Source organism: Syngnathoides biaculeatus, chromosome 3 (genome assembly GCF_019802595.1).
Source record: "Syngnathoides biaculeatus isolate LvHL_M chromosome 3, ASM1980259v1, whole genome shotgun sequence".
In the NCBI taxonomy this organism is placed as follows: domain Eukaryota; kingdom Metazoa; phylum Chordata; class Actinopteri; order Syngnathiformes; family Syngnathidae; genus Syngnathoides; species Syngnathoides biaculeatus.
The window spans coordinates 3,866,569-3,883,431 of NC_084642.1; the positions used below are offsets into that span (position 1 = coordinate 3,866,569).

The 16,863-nt window shown below is 45.3% G+C and overlaps 1 protein-coding gene across 3 annotated transcripts; it reads right to left on the reverse strand.

The window, feature by feature from the left end:
- Nucleotides 1-3,200: 3,200 nt before the first annotated feature.
- LOC133497901 (vitamin D 25-hydroxylase) lies at nt 3,201-13,514 on the reverse strand. Of its 3 annotated transcripts, none has more exons than XM_061814158.1 (5): nt 13,092-13,514; nt 10,793-10,934; nt 7,182-7,814; nt 5,457-5,786; nt 3,201-3,488 (listed from the first exon to the last, which is right to left on the reverse strand). In XM_061814158.1, exons 1-5 carry the CDS (start codon nt 13,326-13,328, stop codon nt 3,295-3,297), a joined length of 1,536 nt encoding a protein of 511 aa, XP_061670142.1. In that variant the 5' UTR covers nt 13,329-13,514; the 3' UTR covers nt 3,201-3,294. The 3 variants fall into 3 exon arrangements, with proteins under 3 accessions (XP_061670142.1, XP_061670143.1, XP_061670144.1); XM_061814159.1 differs by having other exon boundaries at nt 5,457-5,782; nt 7,178-7,814; XM_061814160.1 differs by lacking the exons at nt 7,182-7,814; nt 13,092-13,514 and having other exon boundaries at nt 10,793-10,938.
- Between the last annotated feature and the right edge of the window lie 3,349 nt (nt 13,515-16,863).

Sequence of the window (16,863 nt, forward strand, 5' to 3'; positions counted from 1 at the left end):
AGGACTGAAGAAGCAGAAGTTACTTTATATTTTAGTTTTTCCATTGAGTACTTAAGCAATGGACCTTTCCTACCTGTCAATTACTCGTACAATAATAGCCAATCAGATCGCCGCATTGTCTTAACCGCTGGCTTGACACGCCCCTCTCGCCGTATTGCCTCACAAGCAATGCTGGTTGTCAGTAGCGTGCGCTTGGAAAAGTTAATGTCACAAGGAAAATGGTCCTAAGATGCGCTTGGGGAATGTGCAGTTCCTGCTAGGTTACAAGGGGCCCGGTCGGTTGATTCATTTTCTAAAGCCTAAAACACAGTTGACGAAGTGTCTACAACGGATTAAGGCTCGCGGAAGAGCGCACGTCCAACTAAATGTGGACAATATCATCAAACACTAGGCTGTATGTTCGAAGGTAAGTGAGGGAGAAGTATTTTCTCTGATTTCATTATTATCAGTTCTTTATACATTGCAGGAGAACAACTTTCACTTTGTTACTGTATCACTGACCTGCTGAATGAAGCGTGTCATGTTTTATGCCGAAAAGGCAGGTTTGTGATACATACTGTAAATGCGCCATGTAATGGAAGACAAATGTCTGTTTGCCTATTTGGATCACATGGGACTTTTAAGACAGAGCACTGGGTTTCATTACAAGACTCCAATGATTATTACTCGTGATCTTTCCAAGTAAAAAGTGCTCACCCTGCTTTACATGCGCAGTACGATTCCACTATTTTATCCTGTTGGATTTCAATATGAAGTTTGTGAGGCGTCAAACTTTTTTGCATCGATCGCCAACGTTTCGCTGCAACTCTGACATTGCGTCCTGCTCCATCCCAAATCTTTATTCTGTGTGCATATCCTTGCGTGAAATAGTTGAGACCTCTCTGCAGAACTCTTGGACAAGTCTGACGCATTTCGCAAAAAAAAACATACCCCAATATTATCAGGAATACGCGATAGAGTATCGACTTCAAACCTGTTCTGTTCAATCACCATTTTGGAAGCTTGTGGGACATGGCTAAGGGGCGGAGCTTAAGATCCCCATCGGAAAGGTCCACTCTTTCTGACTACCCCCGTAATACGTCTCCTAAATGTGTACACAACATGTTACGCGGGTAGCTGGGTTTGTAGTTGGGGCCAGCTACTTAGCTAGCTAGCTAGCTACCAAGCTATGTACCTAGCTCAGTCGGTACAGTAACCAGCTAATAGCATTGTGGATGCTACTTCATTCTACAGTAAAAAGTAGAAAAAGCTAACCTCAAATAACTAAAGTTAGCCATCTGCTATTATATATATATATATATATATATATATATATATATATATATATATATATACACCATTTTGGAAGCTTGTGGGACATGGCAACTGTAGCTAAGGGGACGGAGCTTAAAGGTCAAGTGTCATCCCTATAAACATTCTAAAATAGGTATTGAAATGAAAAATACCTATAACATTGTTCACGTCAATGTCTATCCGAAAAAATAAATATGAGCGGTGAGCGCGTCATCCGTGCGCAAAGCATCCAAGTGGTCGCCATATTGGCTGCATCTTCTGTCCATGACGTCACCCCGGACATTCGCCATTGTAAACACACCCCTTCAGACACGGAAGCTCGGCCTTGTCGACGAGGATCCGGGGTGGCTTATCACGGCGGTGAGCTGGGCCACTTTACGGCGTTATCATAGCATGCAGCAGCCTTCGCGGGCGAGCCTGACGCGGAAGCCGTCTGATGCGCACGTCGACACATTTGACACGCTTGTCATACGTACGCGGATCTTTTATTACATTGTGAGAGCCCCAAACTGTTATTTTTTTTAGTAGCTGTACACACACCTACCTGTCATTTGGAACCCACGACGCTCTCGTCCTCTGCAATCCATTTTTCACGACGAACCGGGTCTCTTGCAAAGTTATGAAGGGTAAATCCGTCCTCCCGAGTGTTCGAGCAATATCCGCCAATGCAACGAGCCTGGATTTTGGCTAACACGAAGGAACAACGAGCGACCTTCCCGTAGGTAAAACTAATGTAAACAAACGAGTCCACTAGGGGGCGCCTCTGTCCTGTTCATCACTTCCTGCTTCTTCTCGAAAGAGAGGATTTCCATGGCGGGAGTTACAAAAAGCTGTACACTCAAAATCATGTTTTGTGGTGGGGAAAAAAAAAAAACCCACATGGGTCCATCTCTGCTGCCGTTTTTTCATTAATAACATACAAAAAAAAATCATGCATTTCATGACAGCGGCCCTTTAAGAGCGACAGTCGGAAAGGTCCATTATTTGGAGGACTACTTATATACTTTAGTATTAATATTCTTGAGTGATAGTACAATTTTTCCACTATCCTAGGAAAATGCTAATCATGTCGATCACTCATACGCTTGACAACAATGTGTACTTTTAATGTTTATTTTTTTAGCATTTAAACAAACAATTCAAGTCTCCATTCAACATAGCAATTCCGCTTAACTACGTTGTTGCTCTCAGTGGTCCGTTGATTCTTCAAGTATTGCATACAAAATAGACAAAATGGAACTCTTGTAAAATGTTTTTTTTTTTTTATAAAAGCAGAAATGTATGCCTTTTGTAGTTGAGCAAAAAAAAAAAAAAAAAACACCACCATTATTATTAAAAAAAAAAAAAAAAGGTATAATGTCATTGAAGTTCTGTACTTTGTAAGTACTGATAAGCACCATTAAGGGGAAAAAGAGGGGTGGGGGGTGGGCAAGTGATTCAAAAACAGACACCCAGCAGCGTTCGCTTCGGCCTTCCTTCCGAGAGAAAGCCTTTCCAAAAAAGCGCTTTCCCCGGAGGGGGTGTCAAAGTCAGTTCAGGTGATGTAAAGCCGGCCCGCGTCCAGCCTGAGCGGAATGTTCTTGGAAAGTCTCGCCTGTGCCCGCGGCGTCCAACGAGGCCTGTCATTTGTCTGAATTGATGCCGCCCCGGGGAGGGGGGGTTTGGGTGAGGCTATGAACCGGCACGAGTGTGTACTTAGTATCAATCATTGACGTATACCCGACACGTCCCGGACTCGACAGGGTTCATAGACATTTGGTGTCGTGCGCTACGCGGAACTCAAATCGATAGCGCGCGTCTGTCTGGAAAAGTCACTTCTGTGTCTATTGTGCAAACACGCATATTGCCCAATAAAATGGAAAATGGAAGTCTCAAAAAAGTAAAAAAAAAAAAAAAAAAAGCGCTACAAGAATCTCGGCTGTTGCGGAGTCGGTCGCCGTGCCCGAGTACGGATCGAGTTGGACGGGAACTTACAGCGTCGCGGTGATCGGCTACTCGTTTTTAAGGAGTGTTTTTGTGCTGCCTGCGCAGGGCGCAGATGGAGTAAGGCTTGGGCTGCAAGGTCATGCCCAGTTTGGGCGCGACGGTGGGAACGCTTCCCGGCGCGAACTGAAGGTGGAACCTCTGGAGCAGAGTTGTGAAAAAGAGAAACATCTCCATCCTGGCCAGCTGCTCGCCCAGGCAGTGGCGCCTCCCTGCAACGGAACAAAAACCAGAGAAAATGCTTTCATCCGGAATAGTCATCGGCAAATCCATTGCTTCCCAAGTGTCCCCGTTATGAGCAACGTTAAAATATGGGAGATTGTAACCTGAAGTCGGAACCTAGCAAAAAAATTCTACTCTTCGCTTTTATTCCCGTGAAGTCCATAGGTGTCAAACTCGAGAGCCGGGGGCCAGATCATTTTATGTGGAAATCATCTTCCAGGGTTTTTGCTAAAATGTTCTTCTTCTTTTCTTTCGGCTTGTCCTGTGAGGGGTCATCTTTTTCCATCTGAGCCTATCTCGTGCATCTTCCTCTCGAACACCCACTACTGTCCTCATGTCCTCCCTCACCACGTCCATCAACCTTTTCTTTGGTCTTCCTCTCTTTCGCTCTTTTGCCTGCCAGCTCCATCCTCAGCTCCACCCTTCTACAAACGTACTCACTCTCTCGCCCGTGGACATGTCCAAACCATGGAAGTCTGCACTCTCGAACCTCGTCTCCAAAACGTCCAACTTTGGCTGTTCCTCTAATGAGCTCGTTTCTAATCCTATCCAAGCGAGAACCTCAACATCTTCATTTCCGCCACCTCCAGTTCTGCTTCCTGTCGTCTCTCCGGCGCCACCGTCTCTGATCCGTACATCATGGCCGACCTCATCACTGTTTTATAAACTTTGCCCTTCATCCCTAGCAGAGACTCTTCTGTTCCCAATCCCCTGCTTCCGGTAACTTGATCAATAGTTGAACAAACTCTTATCCTTCTGATTTTAAGAGCAGTTTTCCCTCAATTTGTTGTGAATATGAAAGAACACGACGAGATGTGCTTTCATATCGACCCACAGAAGAAATTTGAAGCGACAATGTGGCCCTCGACAAAAAAGTGAATCTGTCTTTGCTTTCTGAGTAACGGCTTCATTCTCGGTGAGTGACTTTCAGCCCATGTCGGTGCAGGACTCCTTTTTTTTTTTTTTACCAGCTTTATACAGCATCCTCACAAGGTCTTTAGAGTTAGTTCAGACCAATACACATTCATCTCTCGAGGACAGGGCCCAACTCCTTCCCGAGTGTTTCTCTCGATGTGTATACTTGCGTATAATTGTTTGAACAGATGAACTTGACACCTTCAAACATGTGGAAATTGCACCCAAGGATGAGCCAGACTTCTGGAGCTCCACAATACTTTCTCTGATTTCCTGCCCGATTATTTTTATTTTTTTTATTTTCCCATGATTTCAAACAACGAAGCATAGTGTTTGAGATGTGGCCTTGAACACATCCCCAGGTGTGCCATCAAATAACTCACGTTTTCAGTGAACCTATCAGGAGCTTCCAAACCCACGACCTCGTCATCTGGACTTGTTCTTTAAAGGCGTAGTGTTTTTTTTTTTTGCGTATGTAAACTTTTGTCCTCGAATAAAATATAAATTTCTCTAAGAAACTTTATCTCTCAGTATTGTGGCATTTAACAAAATTAAATAATTTTGGTGATCCTGACTGAGGAGAGGTTTTGTCTGATTTAACTTCAGACAGTGAGACAAAAATGAAATGGTTTTTGCACACTGTATGTAAACATTGCTCGTATATGTGTATACTTGTTTATATATATATATATATATATATATATATATCAGTCACTGTGATTTGACAAGTGCGTATGCGCCCACGTGCCATCCCGCTCGCAAATCTGCACAGTCGAGCACGAAAAATCACGCGCGTAAAATTTGTTAATTTAATTTTTTAAATAATTACAAACTTTACATCTGCGGACATGACTGGTAGATCGCACCCGTAACTTTATATCTGCGGGCATGACTGACCACACCCGTACATTTTTCAAATGTGAGTGACTGATATTTATATGTATATATAAATATATATATATGTAGTCAAATTCATGCAGTACAAGTGATAATGTCATACTGGCAATCTTTTTGCTTGCTTCCTTCTAAGTATTGCTACCAACCGAGTGAGAATGGCAGGAAGGCTTCACGTCTCACGAAGTTACCATTGGCGTCCAGAAACCTCTGCGGCGAGAACACGCCTGGATCCGTCCAGTACTTCTCATCGAAGTGCACTGAATACAGGTTGGTGATCACCATCGTGCCTTTCGGAATGGTGTAGCCGTTGACGTGCGCCTCCTGGGAGGTGGCGCGGAAAATGCCGAGGGGCACGATGTTGCAGAAGCGCAGGACCTCGTGGAGGACGGCCTCCGCGAAGGGCATCTTCTGTTTGTCCTCCAAAGAAGGCGCTCGGCCGTTTTCCAGAACGCTGTCGATCTCCCTGTGCACCCTTTCTGTTAGGCGCAACACATACACGATAGTGTAATTACTGAAAATTGGGCAGCAAAGTAACGATCCCAAAATCTGTTATTTTCTTGCACTTGTGTTAAAATAGAGTTTTGGTTTTTTTTTTTTTTTTTTTTTTTGTATAGTGTAAGTTCAATCCGTCCTGTGAGCAAGCTTGTAACTCGATAATACATAAAACACCAACAAAAATTCATAGGATATAACAAAACTATCTGGTTTTACAAAGTAATTATGACGAGTTCAAGGACAAAAGCTGACTAGTGGCATTTTCGAGGGAGAAATACACCCACACCTTCAAGCAAACTGCCTCGTTTAATGTTGCCTTTTCTAACCCCGGAAAACCAAGCGCGTTGAAAATAAATATTTTTTTTCAGAAGGTAGCAAGTGCCGTACGCATTTTATTTTGTCGCGTACGTTATCACACGTTTGCGCTGATTATTTGTCAGTAATTCCCTGCTAATATAGCTTGAATCCTGTTTGAGAGTGAGCCATATGAGCTAATGAAAAGCATCTATGAGCTTTTAAGCAACTGATTATTCAACAAAAACTGCAACAAATAAATGTGCACGGATAATATAATAATAGTAGCTGCCATATATTCTTTATCCTCTGCAAAGAACAACTGATGTTGCTGCATCTTATTGTCACTTACAGTACAGTAGGTACGAAACTGCAGTTTTGTCTTTGTGTCTGTATTATATTGCCGCCTGGTGGATAAATCACACATCAGCGGGAGCCATCCATCCATTTTCTTTGCCGCTTATCCTCAGGGGGGTCGCGGGGAGTGCTGGAGCCTATCCTAGCTGTCAACGGGCAGGAGGCGGGGTACACCCTGAACTGTGTGTTCCCAAAACTCAACCTCAGCTCTTTTAAACAAAAACTTGTATTGGTTAAATGGTGGCCATACTGTTGTTGTTGTATTCCATCCATCCATTTTCTTAGCCGCTTATCCTCACGAGGGTCGCGGGAAGTGCTGGAGCCTATCCCAACTGTCAACGGGCAGGAGGCGGGGTACACCCTGCACTGGTTGCCAGCCAATCGCAGGGCACATGAGACAAACAGTCACACTCACAATCACACCTAGGGGCAATTTAGCGTGTCCAATTATAGTCGCATGTTTTTGGGACGTGGGAGGAAAATTCTTTTGAACCGTGCATGCTATTTCTGTGCTTTTCAAGACGAATTAGAGAACGCTGTTTTCCTCGTTTCCAAATGACAAACATTTTGGGGGATTTTAGCAGAGACTTGAACAGATGAAGGACATTTCTACTCATTTCAATGGGGAAAGATGATTTGAGTTGCAAGAGTGCTCAGCGAGTGAATTACACTTGTATCTCCATTTTGTTTGTAAATGTAGGTAGCATGATGCAATGATAGCTGACCTTGTATATTGGGGTAGAGGGCCATGTAGAGCATGGCCCACCGCAGGGTGTTGGTGGTGGTCTCTGTGCCCGCGATGATGAGCTCCCCCACCGAGTAGATGAGGTTCTCGTGGGAGAACGACGAGCCGGGGTTCCCCGCGTTCTGCTCCAACTCATCCAGGTAGGCGTCGACGTAATGCCGCGGTACGTGCGGCACACGGCCCCGGGAAAAGCCCTTGATGACCTGCAGGAGGAAGTCGTAGACCTCGGCGGCGTTGCGGAACAGCTTCTGGTGCTTCCCGAAGGGCACGTACTCGATCCAGGGGAAGGCGTTGTAGAGGAAGGCCCAGCTGCTCACCGCCAACTCCACGTTCTCGCTGAAGATCTCGATCATGCGCTGGAAGTTGCCGTCGTCGTAGGTGAAACGCTGGCCGAAGATGATCAGGTTGGTGATGTTGGACACGGCGTTGGTCACCAGGTGTTTGGGGTTGAAGGCCCTGCCCTTGTGCTCGTCGATGGCGTCCACGAAGAACATGCACTCCTCCGAGATTTTCCTTTCGAAGTGCCTTTGACTGCCGCCGAAGTACCTGAACGAGTTGCACGCCAGTTTGCGGTGTTCGATCCAGCTTTTGCCGTATTTGCAATTTAGAAGACCTTTTGGGAGAGGACTGTCCGTCAGTTGAGTGCTTCATTTTGATTCTTCATTCAGTCCTGATTTCTGTCTTTAAGATACTGTCGGTGGATGTGCAGCCGAAAACGACACTTCCGCTACGGTCTCATTTTTTTTACAGTGATACCTCGACTTACAAGTGCCCCATATTAAAAGTTTTTGGAGTCACAGTTACATTTTTTCTTTGCTTTGTCTCGTGATCAAAAATTTCACACCCGACATGACTCCCCTGCAAGATGACGTTAGCGAACTTCACAAAAACTGAACATGCGGGTAACGCTTATTTATCTTTACCTGATGTGAAGAAGTGAACAAGAAACGGATAATTTACAATATGTGTATTTAACAAAACCACATAACTTTGTCTTCTGAATCTGTGCTAGCTTTGTGCTAACACATAATGAGGAATGCCCTCAACGGACTCGTGAAAGTAGCATTGATACCGTAGTAGTTTTAAACCTTTAAACTGTTCATATTTGAACTCAAATGTTGCAGCAACAACATGTTATTTAAAGGCATAGAGTAGAATATTAATGTACTGCAGAAAATAGCTGTTATTACTGCAGTTTAGTGGCAACGGTTATCTATGTTCTTTCCTCAAGTCTACATGTACGCAGTCCAATGCCCTCTGTTGGCCAAGGTACACAGTACACACCAGACCCTCTTCTTCTTCTTCTTCTTCTTCTTCTTCTTCTTCTTCTTCTTCTTCGGCATTCGAGTCTCAGGAGACCATGGGCTTGGACGCTGGAGTTGAAGACATCCCGAGTGGCTAGTCAGGCTGATACAAAAATGGTAGTCTCTCCCGGATCCAGGACAGATGAGTGGAATTGCTGGTCTATCTGCCTGGGTTGAAGCTTTTGTCTCTTTGCCTCCGACAGGCGAGCAAGGGTCCCCTCAAATTTTGACAGCTCCTCTTTCGCGGCTCGTCTCCAGACCAGTTGGTCGGAGGCAGCGTCCTCCCGGGTGTCCACATTAATCAAAAGGGGTTTCAGGTCTCTCTTGCAGACATCCTTAAAGCGGGGTTTGGGTCTGTCTATGGGACGGGATCCTTGTTTCAGTTCTCTGTAGAGTAGGTCCTTTGGAATGCTTCCATCCTCCATACGCACTACATGGCCAAGCCTCTGCTTAAGCAAAGTGTACATGGTGGAGACCATGGTTCAGTCCTGCACGCCGGTGTTTGTCACCTTATTCTGCAAGGTTGCAGTGGAGACACTGCACGTGGAAGGCGCTAAGCTTGTGCTCCTGTTTGGCTCTCATTGTTCATGCCTCGCTTTCTTCGAGGAGAGTGCTCACGACACAAGACTTATACTTGGACTTTGGTGTGCTCCGTCAACTTGCCGATTGTCCAAACTCTCTTGTTGAGTCTAACCAGCCAATGCGTCTTTCTAACGCTGTGTCTAAAGAGAGAGTCAGAGATGGTACAGCCTAGGTACTCAAAGTCATAAATAACTGCCAGTGCTCTGGCAGAGAGTCTGATGTCAGGTGGGAAGCCTGTGGTTTCCATTTTCTTCCAGCTGGTTGTCAATCCAAAAGCCTCACATGTCTGGCTGAGGTGCTCCATGAGCAATTGAAGCTCCTCCTTGGTATGGGTCGTCATTCCAGTGTTAGCCGTGAATAGGAGATCACAAAGGGATTTCTGCTGGATCTTGGACTTGGCCTTGATTTGAGAGAGGTTGTAGAGTTTGCTGTCTGATCTAGTTTGAAGATAGATACCATCAGTGACTGATCCGATGGCGTGCTTCGGCAGGACCTTGAAAAATATTCCGAACGGTGTCGGAACTAGCTGTTTCACACCACTCTTGATCTTGAAAGTCTCTGAGATTGAGACATCGAAGACGACGGTGCCAGTCATGCCATCATGGAAGGTTTTGATGATGTTCAGCATTGAGGGGCGGGCACCTTATTTTTTGGAGGCTCTTGAAGAGGCCATCCCTGCTTACAGTATCGAAGGCCTTCATCAGGTCTATGAAAGCTACAAAGAGCGGCAGTCTTTGCTCTCTGCAATTCTCCTGCAGCTTTCTGAGGGAGAAGACCATGTAAATGGTGGACCTGTTGGCACAGAAACCACACTGAGATTCGGGTAGATTCTCTCTGCAAGCACCTGGAGTCTCTTTGGTGCAAGTGACAATGTTGGCATCCTTCATGTCTTGTGCTATTTCAAACTCTCTCCAGCACAGGCAGAGGAGCAATTCAGGACCTCCGCTGGGATAGCGTCTTTCCCCAGGGCTTTGGCAGTGGCGAGGGAGTCCAGGGATTCTTGCAGTTCTTTGAGCATAGATTCACTGTCCTCCAGCATTGGCAGACAACATCGAGGACATCTTCTGAGACGATGTTCTCCCGGGTGTAGAGCTCAGAATAATGCTCGACCCAGCGTTTCATTTGTTTTGCTCGGTCCTTGAGGATTGACCCGAAGAGGATTTCAGAGAGGCTGTTTCCTTTTGCGTAGGCCCAAGAGCTTGCTTGATGCTTCATACATCCAGTGTCTGCTGCAGTCTGGATCTTGGAGCAGATCTGACGCCGACAGTCATTGACACCCCCCCACAGAATCTGCTGGAGTTTGCCGCAGGCTTCCCGTCGGGTCGGCAGGTTCTGTTCGCTGGAGCGAGTTTTATAGGCAGACATCTCGCAGCCTTCTTTCGTTTCAACTGCAAGTCTTATATCCACACCCACAGCGCTAATATTACGGAGGTGGTCTACGGTGATCTACGTTCCTTAAATCAAATCTACATGGATGCATTCCATACATTTTATGTATTATCTGCATGTTTCTATAATTAATTAATATTTTGATTTGACTTACTCGTGTGTTGCTGGAATGAATTAGCTTGTAAGTCAAGGCACCACTGCACTAATACCGATAAAGGTACTCATCACCGCTAGCGCAATTGGTACAGTTCTCATGACTTCCTTGTCTTCTCTTTCTGTTTGGAAATCTTAATGGAGGAGATCACTCATGTCTTACCGCCCATTTTGGTCATTTTCATGAAGAGGGGCAAGGACGGCCGGTCGGCAAACACCTCGCTCTGGTGGTACAGGCATTCCCTGACGCAGTCGTAGCCGTTCAACACCACAGTCAGGATGCCTCCGAGGTCTAGGCTGAAAATCTGAAAAAAAAAAAAAAAAAAAAACCACACGTGACCGAGTGAGCCTTCGCAAATTGGGTGAAGGGTCTTAAAAACGACACGCTGACCTGCGAAGGACGTTGGCTTCACCTTGGCTTTGAGGTCCTTCCCTCAGACCCAAGATTAGTACACTCACATTCAGTGTTTAGTGTTTATAACGTGTCCTAACTAATTCTGTTCTTTCTTCGTCCATTTAGTGAATGGGGCAAATCTGACAAAAAATGAAAACACTCGCAAGGACCTTGTGAGACTCTGAAACAAAACTAACCTGACTGATGAGAGTTTCTGATACAAATCCTAGGCCACGCCCCTTCGAGGCACAGATCCACACAAATGTTACGGTGTGCGCTTGTGGCTTTGGGCTTTGTTAAACTATAAAATTGCTTTATTTTGTTGACATTTGGATTGTTCTCGCAGCATTGAATGGATCTCACCTGAACCGTTCTGGTTGTCTTTGAAGTCTTATGTACGGGCTTTGTCAGATCATGCAAGATAGGACAGCACGATGCTGAATTTCCGTCGAAAAAAGTTTTCCTTAACGTAGAGGTTTTCAACCTGGGTGCCGTGACGGGGACGTGGATTGTCTGGAAATTGACCGATTCTTGGTGTTTGTCCCCTGCTGTTTGTTCTAAAAATAGCCCAGCAGTGATGGGACATTGCGATGTTGTAGGGATTTTGATTTATAGAAATTAAGTGTTGCATATTGATATTCCCAATTATCCTGAGCGACCGTTACCATGATTTGCTTGCATAAGTAAGACAATATTAATGACAATTTTAGCAAATCTGCTTTAAAAACATAGTGCAGGGAAAATAACTGGAAACATAGTTCCTCTCCATTAATAATATTTAATATCGTAACCTTTCCAAAATCTCCGACAAACTAATCGATTGTATCATAAATTGGGGGCTTAGAGGGGAGGAAATGAATGTTATGTTTGACACTACACCAGAATCACACCTGGCCAAAGAGCCAATCACACTTTGGAAAGGAAGTTGTTTATTTAAACAAATAAATACAAATAAAATAAAATTGTAATGATGGAAATTTCCAGAAGCAACAGTAATTTAATTGCACATTTTCTCCCACTAGTCTAATACGGGAAGACCTCGGGTCAAAACGACCGACAACATTTCGACATTATGACACTCGCGTTCTGTCCACCATTTTGTTTCTGCTTAGCTAATGCATATTGCTCATCTGTGTTTGTGCTTCGGGAAGTATTTTTGCCTTTTTCGTCCACCGTTTTACACATTATAGCCCAAAAAAAGAAAGCTGTTTCTTTTTTTTTTTCAGAAATCCAGCCAAAAGAAGACAATTACCGTGGAAACGAAGCTTAATATCATAAAAAGATCGGAAAAAAGTCGGAGTAATCCCGACGAACATCGGTAAATACTTGGGCTTCGGTCGGACGACCGTGGCGATCGTTGTTGAGGACAAGGCCCGTATTTTAGCGCACGTGAAGGGTTTCACCCTAATAACCAGAATGAACTTAGACTTAATACCAAACTAATGTTCATTAAGGCACGGCATATTTTCCGAACTTTGACAGACCAGAAAGACAAGGAAACTGAGGAATTTACCGCTAGCAAGGGCTACCTGCACATGCTTCCTTAGCAATAGCTAAGCGCAGCCTCCCTTCATTTTTCACCATCCGCCTCTTGCAGTCATGGTAAGTACAGCATCTTATTTTTTCATCTAAATAATTTTTAGTTTTTTATACAAAATATTTTGATGTATCGGGGAAATCCGACTTACGCGGAACTTCGGGTTGTGTCGCCAGCGTAGGAACGGATCTCATTCGTAGATCAAGGACTCACCGTGCATTACAATTCCATACAGTACATTTTGTAATCAAATGACCTAACTGCGGCGGAACGGATTAACAGCATGTCAGCCCTTTTCAATAGGGAACATTGATTTGAGTTGAGCTCCGAGGCCGGCAGCGGAGTGAATTCAATTCGCGATTCGAGGCACGGCTTGGTAATGAAGCACACAAGACTGCAGAGGAGCTGGAATGAGTTCAAGTCTCATTTGAAGAAGGCTACAGACGCTTTTGTCCCCTTTTTTTTCTTCAGGTATGAAGCGCGCAGGGCTCACAAGTGACGGTTTTCGCAATGGCGCGTGCGTGACCCTACCTGTCCGTGAACTTCACTCTGCTTCTTGAGGAAAACGTGCGGCTCGGTGACCAGAGACATGATGTTCCCGATGACAGGTATTGGGGAAGGCCCGGGGGGGAATCCCGGGGGTCTCCTCTGCTTGACGAGCTGCCGGAGGAGCAGCGCGGCCAGCAGGGCGACGCTCACCCCGCACGCGACCAGCGCAACCTGCGCGCGCGACATGTGCGCCAGAGACGGCGATTGAACCGAGACCATCGTCGTTGCCCGAGTGTGCGCGCGGTTGCCCCCCGTCTCCGTGCAACGCTCGCCTCCCTTCTGCCGGAGCTGGACTGCTCCGGGAGGCTCTGGAGAACATATGTATCATCTTGCACACTTTCCATCCCCCGCCTTCTGGCCGAAGATTGGCCAGAAAGTCAGCTGTGGTCGATGAACTTTGCTCTGCTCTTGATCAATATTAACCATCTTTTTTTTCTTTTTTCTTTTTTTTTTTTGGGTGGGGGGTGGGGGGGTGAGGGGGTGTGAACGGACTCACGTCGCCCTGATTCCAAGATATATGATGGACGTTGGAAGCAAATCAATATTATCCATGTGAATACGATAGATAGATAGATAGATAGATAGATAGATAGAGAGATAGATAGATAGATAGATAGATAGATAGATAGATTAGATAGATAGATAGATGATAGATAGATAGATACATAGATAGATACATAGATAGATAGATAGATAGATATGGACGTTAGAAGCAAATCAATATTATCCATGCAAATACGATAGATAGATAGATAGATAAGATAGATAGATAGATAGATAGATAGATAGATAGATAGATAGATAGATAGATAGCTAGATAGATAGATATGGACGTTAGAAGCAAATCAATATTATCCATGCAAATACGATAGATAGATAGATAGCTAGATAGATAGATAGATAGATAATAGATAGATAGATATGGATGTTAGAAGCAAATCAATATCCATGCAAATTCGATAGATAGATAGATAGATAGATAGATAGATAGATAGATAGATAGATAGATAGATAGATAGATAGATAGATAGATTAGATTTTTTTGGGTGAAAATTTTCTTAATGGATCGCAGACCAGAAGGAGCAGCCCAATGTCCGCTGAATGGAAGCAAAAAATTGTGGCAAAAACGGTTTACCTATTTACATTTTTGTTCTTACTTGGGTGCACAGTGACTCACCTGGTAAAGTGTTGGCCTCACAGTTCTGAGGGCCCGGGTTCGATCCTGGACCCGCTTGTGTGGAGTTGGCATGTTCTTCCCGTGCCTGTGTGGCTTTTCTCCGGGTGTGCACTGCGGTTTCCTCCAACATCAGAAAACATGCAGCATTAATTGGACGCTCTAAATTGCCCATAGGTGTGATTGTGAGTGTGGCTGTTTGTCTCCATGTGCCTTGCGATTGGCTGGCGACCAGTCCAGGGTGTACCCCGCCTCCTGCCCGTTGACAGCCGGAATAGGCTCCAGTGCTCCCCGCGACCCCGTTGAGGATAAGTGGCAAAGAAAATGGACGGATGGAAATATTGTTGTTGCTGTACACTTTGATGAAGTACAATTTTATACAGGACTGTTTGTTTTGCAAAAAAAAAAAAAAAAAATCGGGAAATATATGCAAAAACGATATTTATTCTGCAGTGATGCCTTCCTGGGTTCAGATCTCATTTTCGAAAGAGTTAATGTACGCCCAATGTCCACCCCCACCCGCAGCAACGCAATTGTTTATAGCGCAACGGCGTATGTATTGCAATATATATTTAACATTGCAATATGTATTCCACAGAACATATTTCCTCCAGTATTGCTTGTTCAGCAAATCATCAACTTTGCCCCAGTAAGCAAGCGGCCGCCGATGGTGGAAACGCAAGGCGAGCCGTGCAGGTCAGGCACGACTCCATTTTTAGGTCAAAGGTTGAGGTATGCATGACATTCCTGACTCTTCGAGCTCGGCGACTAAAACCCTCAACCTGTCTGCAGTTTTGCACTATATGAGGAAAAAAAAAAAAAATGTACACATATGGTAAGGACATCCATATAGGTAGCCGGGTTTGCTGCTCCTGAAGGGAATTCTGGTCACACTGCAAGGTTGTTTCCTGTTCCTGTTTTTTGTACATATGCAATCTACACTTTTGGTAAAGCACGCTTTTTATTTGGCTTATCCCTGATTAGTTACTGCTCATTATTCCCAAAGCTGTTTATCCAGCTGTTTCTTCCCGCTGAGGCAGCTGGCAGGATTTAGTCGGCCTCACGTGGCCTCTCGCGGACCTGCGCCGATGACTCAGCTTTGTTACGGCTACCTAATGAGGACTTTCTTGCAAATCATGCGGTCGCTTCCTGCCAGATCCCCTGACTGGAAAACAGCAACCCGGGAAAGCGTCGGACACACATCTGTCCGCCGTAATCAAATAAACGTGCGCCGACTGGAGCGCGGTGATCTTGTCGGTGCCCGGGCTCGTCGCGGAAGGACGCGGCACGATCTTTGGAAATATCTTTACCCATCCGTCCCTCCGTTTTCCTTGCCGCTTATCCTCACGAGGGTCGGGGGGACGTGCCGGAGCCTATTCCAGCTGTCACCGGACAGGAGGCGGGTTACACCCTGAACCGATCGCAGGGCACATCGAGACAAACAGTCGCACTCTCGATCACACCTGGGGGCATCCATCCATTTTCTTGGCCGCTTATCCTCACAAGGGTCACGGGGAGTGCCGGAGCTTATCTCCGCTGTCATCGGGCAGGAGGCAGGGTACACCCTGAAGCAATCGCAGGGCACATCAAGCGAGACAAACAGTCGCACTCTCGATCACACCTGGGGGCTTCCATCCATCCATTTTCTTGGCCGCTTATCCTCACGAGGGTCGCGGGGAGAGCTGGAGCCTTTCCCAGCTGTCATCGGGGAGGAGGCGGGGGACACCCTGAACTGGTCACCAGCCAATCGCAGGGCACAAACAGCCACACTCACAATCATCACACCTAGGGGCAATTTAGAGTGTCCAATTAATGTGACATGTTTTTGTGATGTGGAAGGAAACCGGAGTGCCCACCCCGAGAAAACCCACACAGCCACCGGAAGAACATGGGCGGGGGCCGGGATCGATCCCGGGTCCTCAGAACTGTCAGGCCAACGCTTTACCAGCTGCTCCACCGTGCTGCCAAGTAACAACAATTAAAATTGTAAATAGGTAAACCATTTTTGCCACGCTTTTTTTTTTGCTTCATTTCAGCAGACATCGGGCTGATCCTTCTGGTCTGCGATCCATTAAGAAAAGTTTCACCAAAAATATATCATATCTTTACCATGAAATAAAACAAAAAAATTAATCCAAATGTTTGTCTCCACATTCATGCCACGGTGTGCATATTGGAAGAAAATCAGCCGGAACTTTGGCCTCGGTTAAGTCAGTGTTAGCACAAAATCTTTTAGGCTTCTGCTGGAAAACAAAAACATGCCAGGAAAAACCCACTTGAAGACCTGAACGTTAAATGGTGCTGAAATTCATTTAACATGAGTTTTAATGTGATTGGTTAATGCGGAACGCAGCCGCTTCCTCAGTTAGAAGAGGGTGTGCGCACTTTTGCAACCAGTTCTCAATTTATTCTCACTTCCCCTCTTGAAAGGTTTCATTTATTTTCTGTCAGAGTTATCGTTAATATATTTATTACGGACTTGCAACAAAGCCAAAGTATCATCCTTGCTTCACAGGCCGAGCCCCTACACACGGATGCAACAGTATCTTCCTCCAAGTGGCCACGGACAACTCCATCATA

Bases quoted from the DNA above. Each gene is read 5' to 3' on its own strand.
- LOC133497901 (XM_061814158.1), bottom strand. From the start codon at position 13,328: ATGGTCTCGGTTCAATCGCCGTCTCTGGCGCACATGTCGCGCGCGCAG. The intron at 5,787-7,181 runs GTCAGCTATCAT...TGCGCCTAACAG, and splicing joins CCTCTACCCCAATATACAAG to AAAGGGTGCACAGGGAGATC. The intron at 3,489-5,456 runs GTTGGTAGCAAT...GTTCCGTTGCAG, and splicing joins CTTCCTGCCATTCTCACTCG to GGAGGCGCCACTGCCTGGGC.